Source organism: Ictidomys tridecemlineatus, chromosome 9 (assembly GCF_052094955.1).
Source record: "Ictidomys tridecemlineatus isolate mIctTri1 chromosome 9, mIctTri1.hap1, whole genome shotgun sequence".
NCBI classification, from domain to species: Eukaryota; Metazoa; Chordata; class Mammalia; order Rodentia; family Sciuridae; genus Ictidomys; species Ictidomys tridecemlineatus.
The window spans coordinates 63,977,790-63,993,049 of NC_135485.1; the positions used below are offsets into that span (position 1 = coordinate 63,977,790).

The window sequence follows — 15,260 nt, forward strand, 5'->3', positions numbered from 1 at the left end:
GCAAGAGGATCACAAATTTAAGGCCAGCCTGGGCAACTTGGTGTGATTGTATTTTAAAATAAAAAAACTCCAAAAGATCTGGCAATGTAGTTCAGTGGTAGAATGCCCTAGTACTTCAAAAAAGAAAAAATGAAATAATAGATTAGTTCCAGAGGGTAGTACTCCAGTATAGTGGTAGAATTTTTTTTGCCTCAATATATTGGGATAATTTTTGTAATACTAAGAGCACCCGAAAATTGAAGAAACTGAATTTTCAGAAAGTGAATTCATCAGAAAGTGATTGGTTTTTCTTTCCTCAGTGTCTAAAAAGTTCCTGTCAATGATGGTGTTCAAGGCAGGAAGACCAGATGTCAGAGATGCTGAGGAAAGAACTTCTGTGAAAAGACTGTGGAGGCAGAACTCAATGATTTCTAAGATTCCTATACTTCAATGAACATTCAAAACTGTCTTTACATTTTAGGAAGTCTGTTCTTTTTAGCAAGCCTTGTGTCATAACAGGTGCAGTATTTGTACTCACAAATTCTGAATACATATATTTGTTTCTATCAAAATAAACTCATGTGATATTAAATATTTTGTTCTGAAGTATAAAGTACAAGGAAATAATACTACGAAATTTATAATAAAAGTTAAAAAATAGTTTCCTTGCTTACCTTTGCTGATGAAACAATTTGCTTGGCCTGGCATCTTGATAAATGATCAATTGTCCTTATTAGCACTTCTGGGTTAGCATTAGCTAAATGCATTAGACTTTTGTAACCTGCATCGTATAACTGTTTTGCTCGACCCTAAAAAGTGTTACAAAAATAAGTAGGATGAGAATTTGAAATTAGGAAAAAATTCACACACAGCGATAGGAATAAACTAAGATAATAAAGTAGATATGTGTGAAGAGATAACACCTCAGAATCCTAAACATACTTAAAAAGATGCAGCTGAGTAGTTCCAATCTGAGTGCATGTAGTTTTTTATGTAGCTTAAGTCAGCTAATGTGTGCTAAAATCAGGAATGAGAAAGCCATTAAGGCATTTAGGTTAGTGGTACTAATAAAGTTCTTCAAGCAAAATGTTCTAGCCTGATATCTTTCAAATGTTCTCATCATCTACTCAGGAGACCAGTGTGTGTATGTGTGTGTGTGTGTGTGTGTGTGTGTGTTTTCTCAGTGGAATTAAGAACTAAATAATAAAGAATAAATTAATTAAAAATAGAAACCACTCTCTTAGAAAACATAAATGACCTTTGCTGTCACTGAATCATCACTACCTTAAACAAGCACCGAGTACAAACTAAGAGAAGGTAATTCCACATTGGAACGGAGGAAGGAAGTGATGTGGTAGCATGCACATTCTTGTGGAGAGTCACTCCCATCTCTACTGTTATTTTTTTTTCCACAACTGAGATTTTTCATTAGATTTGTTTCCCAATTAGCAGTGGATTTCTGGAAGGCCATGGCAGCAGCAACTAATACACACACACACACATATATATACATTTTTTATAATATATGTCAGGTTTTATTGTTTTGTGAAGTCTTCCTACAGTGCAAGTGATAGAGCCTTGTTGCTTATTTGTCATGGGAGCCATACACACAAAAAAATTTATATATACATATATGTGTATGTATATTTGCATATATATAAGTGGAACATATGTATGTATATATGTGTATGTGTACATATGCACACACATAATAAATGCCATATATATCTCGCCATGAAAAATGAGCAACAAGGCTCTATCACTTGCCCTGTAGTAAGACTTCACAAAATAATGAAACCTAATTTTTTTGTTAGTTGTAATAATCTTCAGTTGAGAAATTGAAAAGCTACTAACCTCTAAGACTCCAGTCACTTCCATGAGAGGGATTAGCTCTACCTTCACACAGTAAGTCAGCTTTTTGGTAAGTTCTACCAAAAGGGCCCTATAAACCCAAAACTCCTCAAGTTCCTGTAGAATGCAAGGAAATACATCAAATTTAACTTTTGTAAGTTATTTCCAAGTTTAATTTGTGTGGTATGAGGCTCAGATAGGATATTATCTTATTAAATTCAGGAACATGGATTAAACCAGAGATGAAAGATTATTCCAGGCCAAATTATTAAGAGGAAACATGATAGAGACTCTGAGGAACTGGATGAACTAGTTTAGGGAGGTGGGAAAAGATTGAAAATTGAAAAACAAGTGAATAGAAAGAGCTCTATTCATTTTTATCAAAACATCAGAAAGTGAATGATTTTTCTTTCCTAAGTGACTAAAAATAATTCCTATCTCTAGGAATTTATCCTGAAGACAAAATATTAAATATGGAAAGATTCAAATGCATGATAATGTTCAATGCAGCATTATTAAACTTTCACAAATACTGGAAATCATGAATCAATAACTATTAACTCTTGGTGGGTAAATGCTCATATCATTTTATCTATTTTGTATGTTTGAAATTTCTATAATAGTAGTTTATTTTATCAAAAGGTTCATTCCAGCCATTGTGAGAGTTTGTGATGCATGTAACAGCACTATCTAGCCATATCGAGACCACCAAGAAAGTAGTCAATAAAGATGGCAGAGTAAAAAGAAGACCATGAATAGAACTACTGAATCAATCAACCCTGGAATTGCATTAGTTCTTGCCTTCCTGTTACATAAGATAATCATTTTTCTTTATTGGCTAAACTTCTTTTAAATTTTCCTATTAATTGTAGTTAAATATAATTTACTAATATGATTGGTATACTATTTTATACAACTTATAAAACTTTTTAAAAGAAAAAAACACTTTAAAATATTAAAAAATACATTGAGAACATAAGTTATCAGATTTTTTTAGGATCAGCCATCAAATTACAGTTGTTTTTCAAGATCTATGTATAGATTATTTTATTTGAGCAATTCCATTAGGCTCAAACCCTCAGTCCTAAATAACACAAAAGGAAATAATATCAAGGAGAGCAATTTTAATTATGGAGAACAACAAACAAAAAAATTAAGAATATACATTTTAAAAATTTGTTTCACCTTATAACTTGTAATTTTTGTCTGATGCTTAACTGGCATATGATTAGGGATTATAAACTAACACTTAAAAATCGTCCTAAGTAAATTATATTTAGAAAGGTAAATTTGCTAAAATAATTATCATCCAATCCAAAGCCAAGTATTTTTGAATTATTTACTCCCTTCATCAGTACATATGACAGAATTAATTGTCATATAAATACATAGAACATCGATGTTTAAGGTAGAAAAAATGAAGTAAATTTAAATCTTAGAAAAATTAGAATTCATGAGGAAAGAGTTTAAAAATTGAGTATAGACACAAACATGGAAAGGATTACTATGCTATCCAATAAAAAATTAAAATGTAGGAAAAATGGTTTATGTTATAAATTCAATTAAAAATTATCTGTGTAGGAAAGTCTATAATCCTTTGTTATATATTTTTGAGGAAATACCTGAAAAATACTAATGATGGCCTTAAAAGTAGATTAACTAGGCACTTTCTACTTACTTTATATTTTAGTTAATTCAGGAATTTTTATATCTTTACCATCACTATGTATATAGTACTCTTTTGTAGGCAGATAAAAACAAAGATACTTTTTCGATAAATTTTGAGTGCTTTGAAATAACACAATAAGTCAACAATGAGGAATACTGACATACTGTCAGTATTTATTAGTGGGTTTAGTAACAGTTAAAACAAGAAGATGTACCAAGTATAAATTATATGTTTAGTGGAATTACCTCACAGAAATGTAACACACAGGATGAGAAGGAAGCAGCTCCCGTAAGTAGATTTTGTATATATCCTCGAGACATGTTAAATTTTTCAGACACACTCCAAATGTTGGTCTCTTTGAGCAAGGTATAAAGAACAAAAGACAGGTAGAGTCTGTTGACAATGTCCTTGTCCACCTTCTAGAAAGACAAATAAATTCATGTACCCAGATGGACAACAGGTAAAGTGGATGAAGCTGTACTATAGGACAGCAAGAATAGAATGATTCCAAGGAAATAAAACTAATCTCTAATGTAAGCTTCAAACTGATTATCACTTGATTGCCAGTAACTACCATACACAGGAGAGAGGCAAAGGATGGTTTTCTTCTCAGCAACACTAGGAAACAAATACAGGGAGGAAGCTGTAGAGATTTATATATATTTACTGTGGTATTTATAAATTGTACATTTGTGTGACTGCTATTATAAATTACATAAATGCATGTTGATAAATATGTTGATAAGCATGCCTATATTGTAAACTAAGAGTGAATATTATGCTATGATTTCCATATTATCATGATAAATTAACTGATGTTCCCAAAGTTAAAACATTAAAAGAGAAAAATGCTTGCTGTTTTTGAAGATTTCTGTTTCTGTGCATATTTTTGCCTGTGGTATCTTTGGTGTTTAGTGACTATTTCTGAGTAAAGTATTTCCTTGCTAGCATCAAATTAACTGAGAAAATAACTTGTGCTTAAAACTAAAGGAAAACAAGGATGAACCTGAAGGAAAAAAAGGGGGTATAGAATGTAAAATGATACCTTCTACTAAATGGTGTTCGAAATGAGAACTCAGGGTGATATATTGGAGCATTTATGAGTTATAGAATCTGCATACTGATGCTGGATCACTCTTGAAAAGTATTAAGCTAAAAAACCTTAGTTGAATAGCAAGTAGGACAAGATAGCTTTTTAATTTCATAATTTTAATGTACCTTTACTATTAACTATAAATTGAGTTAATGTAGGTTTTGCTTAGAACGTATTTTGTTAACCAAGAAAAAAATATAATTATTATGTGGCAAGATGTTTTGTGCCAATTTTAAGATATTTTGTAAGATATTAAAAGGGGGTTCTTTTTCAATATGGAGAAATCAATTAGATTTTAAGTATATATCATGTTCTCTCGGATTCCAATGATCATATTTCTAAGGTATTGAATTAGTTAACTAATCCATTCATAATTAAGGTAAATCCATATACTACTTTACACATTTAATTGTCAATTTAATAAACATTTATTGACTATATTCCATAAACTATAACAAAATTAAATCCTTGATTCAAGTTTTAAAAGATGCCTTGTTCTATTATGATTTTGCATATGTTTATTATTTGGTAATGAGTTCCAGAATAATATGATTTTGTTTTTACTTTACATTTTAGAGTTGGATATAAAAGGTTTGTTTTAAGAAAAACTTTTATTCAACATTGAAAGTCTAAACAACATAGACATTTCTAAAGTAAAAGACCTAATCTAAAAATTGTAAGAATGTAGCTGGGTGTGGTGGTACATGCCTGTAATCTCAACAACTTGGGAGGCTAAGGCATGAGGATTGCAAGTTCAAGCCCAGCTTCAGCAATTTAGGGAGATTCTGTCTCAAAAAAAAAAAAAAAGAACTGCAGATGCAGCTCAGTAGGATCTATCCCTCGAAATTATAAAAATATGAATGTTTAAAATAGATATATTACTATATCATATATCTATATATTTATAAATATATATAATTGTACATTCATATCTATAAATTTATATATTTGTAGATATAAATATATAGACACTAAGCTAGGGTTGTAGCTCAGTGGTGGAGTGCCTGCCTTGCATGTGTGAGGCACTGGGTTCTATTCTCAGCACAACATAAAAACAAAGTTATTGTGTACATCAACAACTTAAAAATTGTTAAAAATATATAGATGCTATTAATTTTATGATATAGCAATGCATAAGATAGCTGCACCATTCAATTCAAAAGCAAGTAAACACCATCTTCCATTTTTCAAAGTGAAATTAACACTGTCTACATAAATTTAAAAGATATAGGGGAAATGGCAAGTAAGATAATTGTTTCAATGAAAAATGAATTAAAAAATAAAATTAAAAATGAAAAAGTATATTATGAGAAAAAATGATATTAGCTTAAGGAAGTTGAAGGTATGGTTACCACAGAATTATTTCTACTTCTCTTAAAGTTAGTGTATGCATTAAACACTTGCTTCATGCCTACCGACTGAATTGTGAAACATTAAGATATAAGATATCACACAAAAGAATATTAACTGATCCACTTCAACCTTCTAAATGTTTTGTTTACTACAAGGACTAAACTTGAAGTTTTTTGAGGACAAAAATAACAACAAAAACATCTAGACCTGTTCTATGTTAGAATCCCTGATACCAAATAGGATGTAAATTTCTGTAAAATATATTGGCTTGTTTGAATTGAACTTATTTTAAAAACGTATGATATGTGAAAATATTTTATAAATGTTTTAGTACTTTTATTATATAAGTCACAAGTAGCCTAAGAAAAGTAGATTAACATTTTATTTCTCCTCCACCTGTCATCAATTCTCCCAGTGCCCAAAGTTGCATAATTGAGGAAAAAGAGATTCCTTCTGAATCTGGGTCTTTTTTATCAGTGTTGTTAACATTTGTGCTTATTTCAGGATGACGCTTCCAAAACTAATGAGAGCCAAGATGCTCTTCAGACTTTGCAAATCCAGCTGACATATTGCAGCAAGCCCACAGCAAGCTCACCTGAACTGTTGATTATAGGACTTGTTTATTTTAATAGTAAGTACAACTAGCTCTGACTAGACCCTAGACCTCTGTACCTGTCTGCTTTGCAGAATTAAAAACTGTGGACACCATTGTAAAGAAAAAAAAAGGTAGATTAATAAGGTTTATCCTTTCTTATGATAGCCTTATACATGTATGACAGAAATGCAAAAATATCAAAAAGAAAAAAAATGGCCATCACACCACCCAGAAATAGCCTTTAAAAAATTCTTACATTTCTGGTATTCAGAAAGATATGTTTTAAATAGCAAAATGGAAATTATATTAATTTAAAGAAAAAAATGAAACAAAAAGATCCAATCACTAAAGGAGATGAATGGTATTAGTTTTTTTTTTTTTTTAATGGTATTAGTTTTGTTGAATGAACTTCATTATTTAGGAAGGGAAAATGACTGTGGTACCTTCCTGATGGCTTGACCAGATGCTTTCTTCCCAATAAAGCTTTCAGAGACTCCAAGAAGAGCAGCTACATTTTGTTCAGCTGGACTGAGTTGACTAAACTGTAGAAAAAGAATACATACATGGAAAAAAATCAATGTAACTTAAAAATGTGCCATTTGAAACAAATCTGGCATTTCTTTGGAAATTACATTTTCATGATTTTAAAGGATATGAAAAATGATGATTTTATTTATAAATATTGCAAGTTTTAAAAGAATATGTTATATTCCTTAGATACAACATATTTTAGTAGGATTACAGTCTCATGTGGCAAAATGAGTAAAGGCCCACATATATGATGATAGTTCCATAAGATTACATGGTCTAGTAATGTCATAGCCATCTGATGTTCATACAGTAATGAAATTACCTACCAGTGTGTTTCTTAGAACATATCTGCCATTAAGTGATACATGACTCTACTTAAAGACATGGCCACAAATACTGGTTTCCATGTGATTGTTTAATACTACAGATGGCTGGGGAGAGGGAGAAGATGGAAAGGTTTTGAAAGTAACTGCATTATATATAGCAACACTTAAAAAAATCTTATAGTAATGATTTAAAAAGATGACATTAAAAGTAGAAGTTAGTTTCCTGAGAGTAAAAGCTATATGCTAGCTGGGTGTGGTGGTACATGCCTGTAATCACAGTGATTTTGGAATCTGAGGCAGTAAGATCATAAGTTTGGGGCCAGCCTCAGCAATATAGTGAGGCCCTAAGCAACTTAGGAAGATCCTGTCTCAAAAACCAAAAAAAAAAAAGGCTGGGATATAGCTCAGTGGTAAATCATCCCCGGGTTAAATCCAAGTACCCACCACCCCACACCCTGCAAAAAGATACATATTGCAGGACTGGAGGTATAGTATGCATGAAGGCTTAGGTTCAATACTTAGTATCAAAATAATAATAATAGAAATTATATACTCTTTCTGCATAATGTGTGTTCATACAACTAGCCTGGTCACAGTAAAATCAAAATGGAGTATATACTCTATCATTTAGGTTTGTTATAAGTGGGGCTAGTTCTACCTTGACTGGCAATAAAATAAATATTCCTTTGTATGTATTAATGTCATTGGGTTTGGAGTATCATCAGGCTTGGCTCTGACAGACCTTTCATATAACTAAACTCTCACTCATCAGTGATAGTTTCACTGTTTTCTTTACACTCTAAGCATTATAAAATGCAGAAGTCACTAAACTTTAGAAGAACTGTTTTTGGGGGAATGTGATCAGTGATAATCCTTTTTCTTGGTACCTTTATTTTTGGATAATTAATGTTTATATATAAAAGAAAAGTAATATTTAATATTTAAGTTAAACAAGCCAAAAATGTTGTTATATTATTATTATTTTTTTTTCAAATGTTTCACATATTTATTAGCAAACCAACTCAAACCAGTACTACAGCTTCTGTGACACTATCCAGATAGGGCAGACATTTTCAGGTGGATGGGACAAAATGATCATAGCTTTGATAAATATGTACGCCATTTCACGTCATTCCTTATAGACCCAGCTTGGTTCTCCTCCAGTGTCTCCTCTTGGAATTGTACCTGATTTTATTACCAGTTTTCATTTGAATCCACTGGGGAATGGGACGATTTTGCTTTTGTTTCTTGGCCAAAAATCGCTTGATCCTGAAAGTCTTGTGAGAAGACATGGTGAGGGACCGGATTCGGTGCTCGCACCACAATGGCCGAAAAAAGGCGAAGAGTGTTATATTATTTTTTAAAAAAATCTCACAGACAAAAATGGCCCAATTCTAATTTTTTTTTTTTTTTTTTTGGTACCAGGGATTGAACTCTAGGGCACTTGACCACTGAACCACACCCCCAGCCCTGTTTTATATTTTATTTAGAGACAGGGTCTTGCTGAATTGCTTAGCGCCTCCCTGTTGCTGAGGCTGGCTTTGAATTCATGAGTCTCCTGCTTCAGCCTCCCAAGCCGCTAGGATTACAATAAATATATCTTAATAGAGTCGAAAAAAAAGTAAAGATCAAACATCATTGATAAACTAAGTAGCCTAAGTAGAAAAATCCTATATTCTTACCTGCCTGAAGTATATCATCCAATCAGGGTCACATTGAGAAACCAGATCATAGGGAGTTGTTAAGTAGATGAGATGCAAAAGGCTTTCAAGCACAAGCCCTTCAAGACCTTTCTTCAAGTCTCTGTAGAGAATGTCACAATAAGCCAAATCTATAGTTCCTAAAAGAAAGATACAGATACTTCATCTTTCATAATTACTCAAGGAGGAACAAGCTGATTTTAAATAAAGTCTTATTTAGAAGTTAACTAAATGTAACAAAAAGTCTTCAAAGTCTCTTACTATGTAATCTTCACTTATTTGGAGGCCATTTTGATAGAATAATCAATATTTAATAAGTTCTGATCCAATTACTCTATTTCTGGGAATCTAGCCAAGAGAAACATTTCCATATGTACATAATACAAAATACATAAATTGAGATGCCCATACAGCTCTATTCACAACTGAGAAAAATCAGAAATAATGCAAATTTCCCTCAATAAAGAATAGTTAAACTGTTACATCCATACTATGGATTACTAGGGTATTAAAAAAAATGTGATAGACTAAAAGGAATAGACCTGTTAAGATGTTCATGGTGGGGGTTGGGGGTTGTGGGTCAGTGGTAGAACGCTTGCCTAGCATGAGTGAGGCACTGGGTTCTATCCTCAGCACCACATAAAATAAATAAATAAAGGTATTGGTTCATCTACAACCAAAAAAAATTAAAAAAAAGATGTTATGTTTTATAAATGAAAATAGCGAATTGCAAAAACCCCAATGACTCCATTTTAAAAAAGTACATATGTACATACACACATACATACACACATGAAAATACAGTTGTGTATGATAAAGAGACATTTCATCCTTGAGAAAACACCCAAGATGTCTAAGGACAGACACCACTGGTGATACGATCTTATGGGCTTATGGGCCTACCATTGTATATGTGGTCAGTTGTTGACTCAAGCACTGTTTTGTGGTGTATGACTGTATAATGACATAAATTGAACTGTTAATGGTGGTAGCTCCTGAGAGAGTGTAAATAGGACTGAGTATGGAACTTTCCTTAATATAATCCTGAGTTTTGGGATTTTTTTTTAAAACAACAGAAGTGTATTAGTTTCCATTAAGTAAATTATGATATAACCATTGAGAAAGAAACTCTTTAGGTATAGAGTAATCTCTAAGATATCATATTAAGCAAAAAAGTAAGTTCCATAGCAATATGAATGATTTATTTCTTTAAAAATAAAAACTTAAAATTGTATAAATGCATGTATTAATAATTGAAATGAAAAGCACAGAATAGGTCTGGGAAAATATAAACCTGTTCTTGGTAGGATTTCAAGGTCTGTGTGGTTAATGGGGAGGGAAGTATCAAAGTGGGATCACCATCTTTTCCCCTATATACATTTGCAGTATTTTAATTTACTTTTGATTCAAAACATTTTTTAACTTTTGAAAGTTGAAGTAGCTTATCAGCTTATAAAATGAATGATTATAAATATGAAATCACAAATCCAATTTAAAGAAAGATAAATTTAATTTGTATTTTTCCAATACATTGCCTCAGATTAATAATGAGGTATGAGTTTACCTAAATCTCTCTTACCCTTAAAAGAAGCTCGTCCTAATTTTGTAATATGAAAATTATATTGCAGTTCTTCTTCAGACAGAACAGTATATTTTTGTAGGAGTCCTTTCTCTGTCAGGTATCCAAGTGATTCGACAGTTATTTCCCAGAGACTTTTTTCTTTCAATAAAGTCTTTTGTTGAACCGCAAAAAATGTACCATTCATAAAATGATATATATCATCAAGATTTGTTGCAATCTGAAACAATCCAGGACATCATCAGAGCTTTTTCCTGAAATTCAAGGCATCATTTTTTACATCAAGCAAGATTATTATTTATTTCTGTAATTCAAAGCTATTTAAATAAAAATTGGTATAAAATCTATATAGTTGCATATGATTTTATAAACTAATCTAAAAATTAACAAGAAAAAAAATTAAAGGAAGAAGATATCATGTTCATGCTTTTTTTGTGAAAGCACATATGTATTTTTCATAAAAAACTCTTAAGGCTTTTAAATAATTTTTTTTCACAGTATCTCCAAGGCTGTGCTATTTAGTGCCCAATGCATCTTCACTAATTCCCACCAACCTCCTTCCAGAAACCTCTCTTTGCCCTTTCAATCCAACTGTGAAAGTATCCTTTAATTCTAAAACTTGCATTAAAAATAAAGAAAGATGGAAAATGTAACTGAAAGAATCCACTAAAACAGGATGGACTAAAACAGGATCAGGCAAAACTTTGCCTGAAAGGTTAACTTTCTTGTAAATAAATAGTATGTTTCTACCACTTTTTTTTCTCTCTCTCATTCCCATCGTCTTTTCCCAGTCTTTCACCGCCCCTTCCCCCACCCCTTATTATTTACTACTTAACAATGGAGACCATAAGTAACGCTCAGCCCTCCATTTGGAATTCAGATGCACAATTGACTTTGAATTTAAATAATTCATTCATAGTCAATTTCAATGAAATCAGCATGTTATGCTAAAATATAGTAAATCAATAAGTATATTTCTTTCTCTTATAATTTTGATGATACTTCAACTGGAAAATTTTAGTAGTTATATTATAGGGCACATTTTATATTGCTTCTCTTCTTCCTTCTAATAAAAATCATTCTTAATATTCAATTAAACTAAAAATGCACTTTTAAGATATCCAAGAATTGATACTCGATTTGTGGATTACAAATGTACTTAGTTTCTGTATTGTATCCTACCTGACTGATTACTTTTAACCTCGTGGGAGGCTAGGTGGATGGGTGGATGGGTGGATGAGGCATCTTACTTGATTCCTCTACCACTTTCATGTTATCTTTCTATCCTTCTCTGAAAACCTTTTTGACAGTAGTGACTTTACCCTATTGGGTTAGCCTCTGCCTCTCCAGAGCTTCTTAAAGCTAGCTTCTTCACTGATGCTCCAACCTACAAGTTCACTCATACCTAACTCGAAGGTTAATTTCATTAATTTAAATATTTACTGAGTGTTGTCCAAATGCCAACCACTGTCCAGGGGATGGGAGTCAGTGATGAATGGAAAAAAAAAAAAAAAGAAACTCTGAGCCCTGCTTTCACAGTGCTTACATCCCAGTGGGGCAAAGTCATTAGTAAATAATTTCACGAAGAATATAATTACAGTTGTAATCCCAGCTACTCAGAAGGATGAGGAAGGAGGATGGCAAGTTCAAGACCAGGTTGGGCAACTTATCAAGACACTGTCTCAAAATAAAAAGAGCTGTGAGTACATCTTAGTGGTAGAGCACTTGAAGAGCAGACATGAGGCTCTCGGTTTGATACCCAGTGCCACAAAAATAAAGAAAAAAAGAATATGCAAGCACAGATACATGGTCAAAAGCAGCCTACACAACCTACTTTTCTTTGCCTCCAATTCTTCAAATATAATAACAGAAATTATCTCTTGATAATTTTATTGGGATTGCACTGACTGTATGAATCAATTTGGGAAAAAGTAAAACTAAATATTCCAATTCATGAATATGGCATCTCTCTCCATTTAAGTCTTTTAAAATTTTTCTAAGTATGTGTTTTATAGTTTTCAGTGTATAGATCTGGCACATATTTGTTAAATTTATCCCAAAGTACTTCATGTTTTTTGGATGTCACTGTAAATGGAATTGTTTTTATAATTATTTACAGTAAGCATTTAGAAGCATAATTGTTTTATTATGTTGTCCCTGTATCTTATGACAATGTTAACTATACTCTCAATAGTTTTTGCATACTCCTTTGGACTTTCCTTGAGTTCATTGACATCAGCAAATCAGATGACTTTATGTCTTCTTTTCCAGTCTGTATGGCTACCTTACTATACTGGCCATGACCATGGATAACATGTTGAAGAGTATGGTGAGAACAAATGCTGTTGCTTTTTCTAATCTTAGAGGAAAAATATTTAGGTTTCCTCTATTAAGTGTGATAAGACTTGTAGATTTTTAAATAAGCACTCTTTATTATGTTGAAAAAGTTCTCTTTTACTCTATTGGTTACTGAGTTTTTTCATCATGAACGGGTACTGAGTTCTATCAATATGAAGAATTACATTGACTTTTAAATATTGAACCCATTTTGCATTTTTGGAATAAACCTCAACTGATCATGCAATAGTACTTTTACAAAGTATTGATGAATTGCTACTCTTTTTTTAATTTTTTTTTTAGCTATAGATGGCTACAATATCTTATTTATTTATTCTTATGTGGTGCTGAGGATTGAACCCAGTCTCACATGTGCAAGGCAGGCACCCTACCACTGAACCACAGCTCCAGCCCTGGACTGCTACTCCTTTGATAAGGATTTTTATATCTATGTTTACTAGAGATACTGGTCTGTAGTCTTCTTGTTAACATCTTTATTTGGTTTTGGTATCAAATAATGCTGGTCTTATGAGATGAGCAGTTCTTTCTCTACTTCCTGGAAGAATATGTGTGTAACTGGTATTATTTCTTTCTTAAATGTTTGATAGATTTCACCAGTGAAGTCATATAGATATGGAGTTGTCTTTGTGAGAAAGTTCTGAATTACAAAAATAGACAAGAGATTTGAAAATACATTCATATTTTTAAATTTCTCTTTCAATTAATTTTGGAAATTCATATCCTTCAAAATTTTTTCCTATTTCATCCAAGTTGTTTCATTCATTTTACAATATTTAAGGATACATTTATTCAAGGATAAACCCTTACTATCTTTTTAATGTCTCTAGGATCTTTACTGATTATCTTCCTCTCAGTCCTGACATTAACTGTTTATATGGTCTCTATTAGTATTTTTATACATTCTTTTCTCTTGACCAACCCAGTTGTTAACCTTACTGACCTTTTCAGAGAACCAGCTTACGGCTTCATTAATTTTTTCCATTATCTATTTTGTTTTCATTGATTTCTATTTCTTGTATCTGTATTATTTACTTCCTCTTTAATCTTTCTTTTAGCTTTCTAAAGTGAAATTTAGATCATTGACTATGATCTTTTTATATTTAATAATCATGTAAAGCTATAAAATTTCCCCTGAAGCACTTTTATTTTTCCTGAAGCACTTCTTTATTCTCATCTCACTACTTCTGATTTATTGCTTTTTTTCCTCATTATATGGAAAATATTTTCTAATTTTTCTTGTGATTTCTTCTTTGACCATGGGTTAAAGAGTGTTTTTAGTTTCTGAATATGTGGTATTTCCTTGGTATCTATTTATTGTTGATATATACTCTACTAATTCTATTGTCATTCGATATCATATTCCATGTTTTCAATCCTTTTAAATTTATTGAGACTTACTTTATGGCCTGTAATACTGCCTATCTTGGTGAATGTTTCATGTGTACTCAGCAAATGTTCCACATATACAATGCACACTGGAAAGAGCATAGGCCAACAAGTCAGAAATCTGAGTTACAGTCCCATCTTAATCATAACTCACTGAATAACCAAACTGATCATTAATTCTCTGGGTCTGTTACTTTAATTAATACGTATATGTACGAAAACCAGATGATCTTTATGATCTCCCTCATTCCCTTATTAACTCCTTGGCAACTCTCCTATTTATTATACATGGATTTGCTTCCAAACTAGTCTTGCAATAGTGCCTACAATTACAGATGTTCCTCACATTACAATGAACATCCTGAATAAATCCACCATAAGTTGAATATATTATAAGTTAAAAATGCATTTTATATACCTAGCCTAATTAACATTATAACTTAGCAACATGGTACTCTGTGTAGCATTGGTTGTTTACTCTCATGATTGCATGGCTGACTAGGTTATAGCTCACTGTCACTGTCCAGCACCCTGAGAGCTACCATAGCACATAGTGCTAGCTTGGGAAAAGATCAAAATTTGAACCATTATAAGTCAGTGACCATCTTATCCTCATTTTATAGATAAGATAACTCTGTGAGGCTTAAGAGAGAGTTAATAGCTTAGGGTAAAAAGAGAACTGGATGTATTACTCTAAAAATACCCAAGTATGTGTAATACTTGAATGACCACAAAACTAATTTTCCACAAGTGACCATATCAACTCTTCAGATTAGTATTTAAGCACGGTCCTCCATTCTCCCCAGTCTATGGCACATGTTTTCCTTTGGTCTTCTACTC

General features: G+C 31.9%; 2 protein-coding genes across 8 annotated transcripts in view; both read right to left on the bottom strand.

Annotated features, from left to right (window-relative positions):
• Positions 1–15,260, bottom strand: part of Helq (helicase, POLQ like) — a 45,916-nt gene that overhangs the window by 9,814 nt on the left and 20,842 nt on the right. For 3 of the 7 annotated variants that reach the window (XM_013364766.4, XM_013364767.3, XM_021735944.3), the window contains 6 exons: positions 10,677–10,896; positions 9,080–9,237; positions 6,984–7,082; positions 3,745–3,918; positions 1,834–1,947; positions 654–788 (listed from right to left, as the gene is read on the bottom strand). In XM_013364766.4, the coding sequence (XP_013220220.2) occupies positions 654–788; positions 1,834–1,947; positions 3,745–3,918; positions 6,984–7,082; positions 9,080–9,237; positions 10,677–10,896 (900 nt within the window). Of the gene's footprint in view, positions 1–653; positions 789–1,833; positions 1,948–3,744; positions 3,919–6,983; positions 7,083–7,397; positions 7,503–9,079; positions 9,238–10,676; positions 10,897–11,397; positions 14,510–15,260 lie in introns of those variants that run through there. The other 4 variants (XM_040292202.2, XM_021735941.3, XR_005736930.2 and 1 more) reach the window with 4 other exon arrangements.
• On the bottom strand, positions 8,346–8,758 carry LOC101968292 (large ribosomal subunit protein eL39-like). Its single transcript, XM_040292213.2, has one exon. The coding sequence runs from the start codon at positions 8,687–8,689 to the stop codon at positions 8,534–8,536; it is 156 nt and encodes a 51-aa protein (XP_040148147.1). The 5' UTR covers positions 8,690–8,758; the 3' UTR covers positions 8,346–8,533.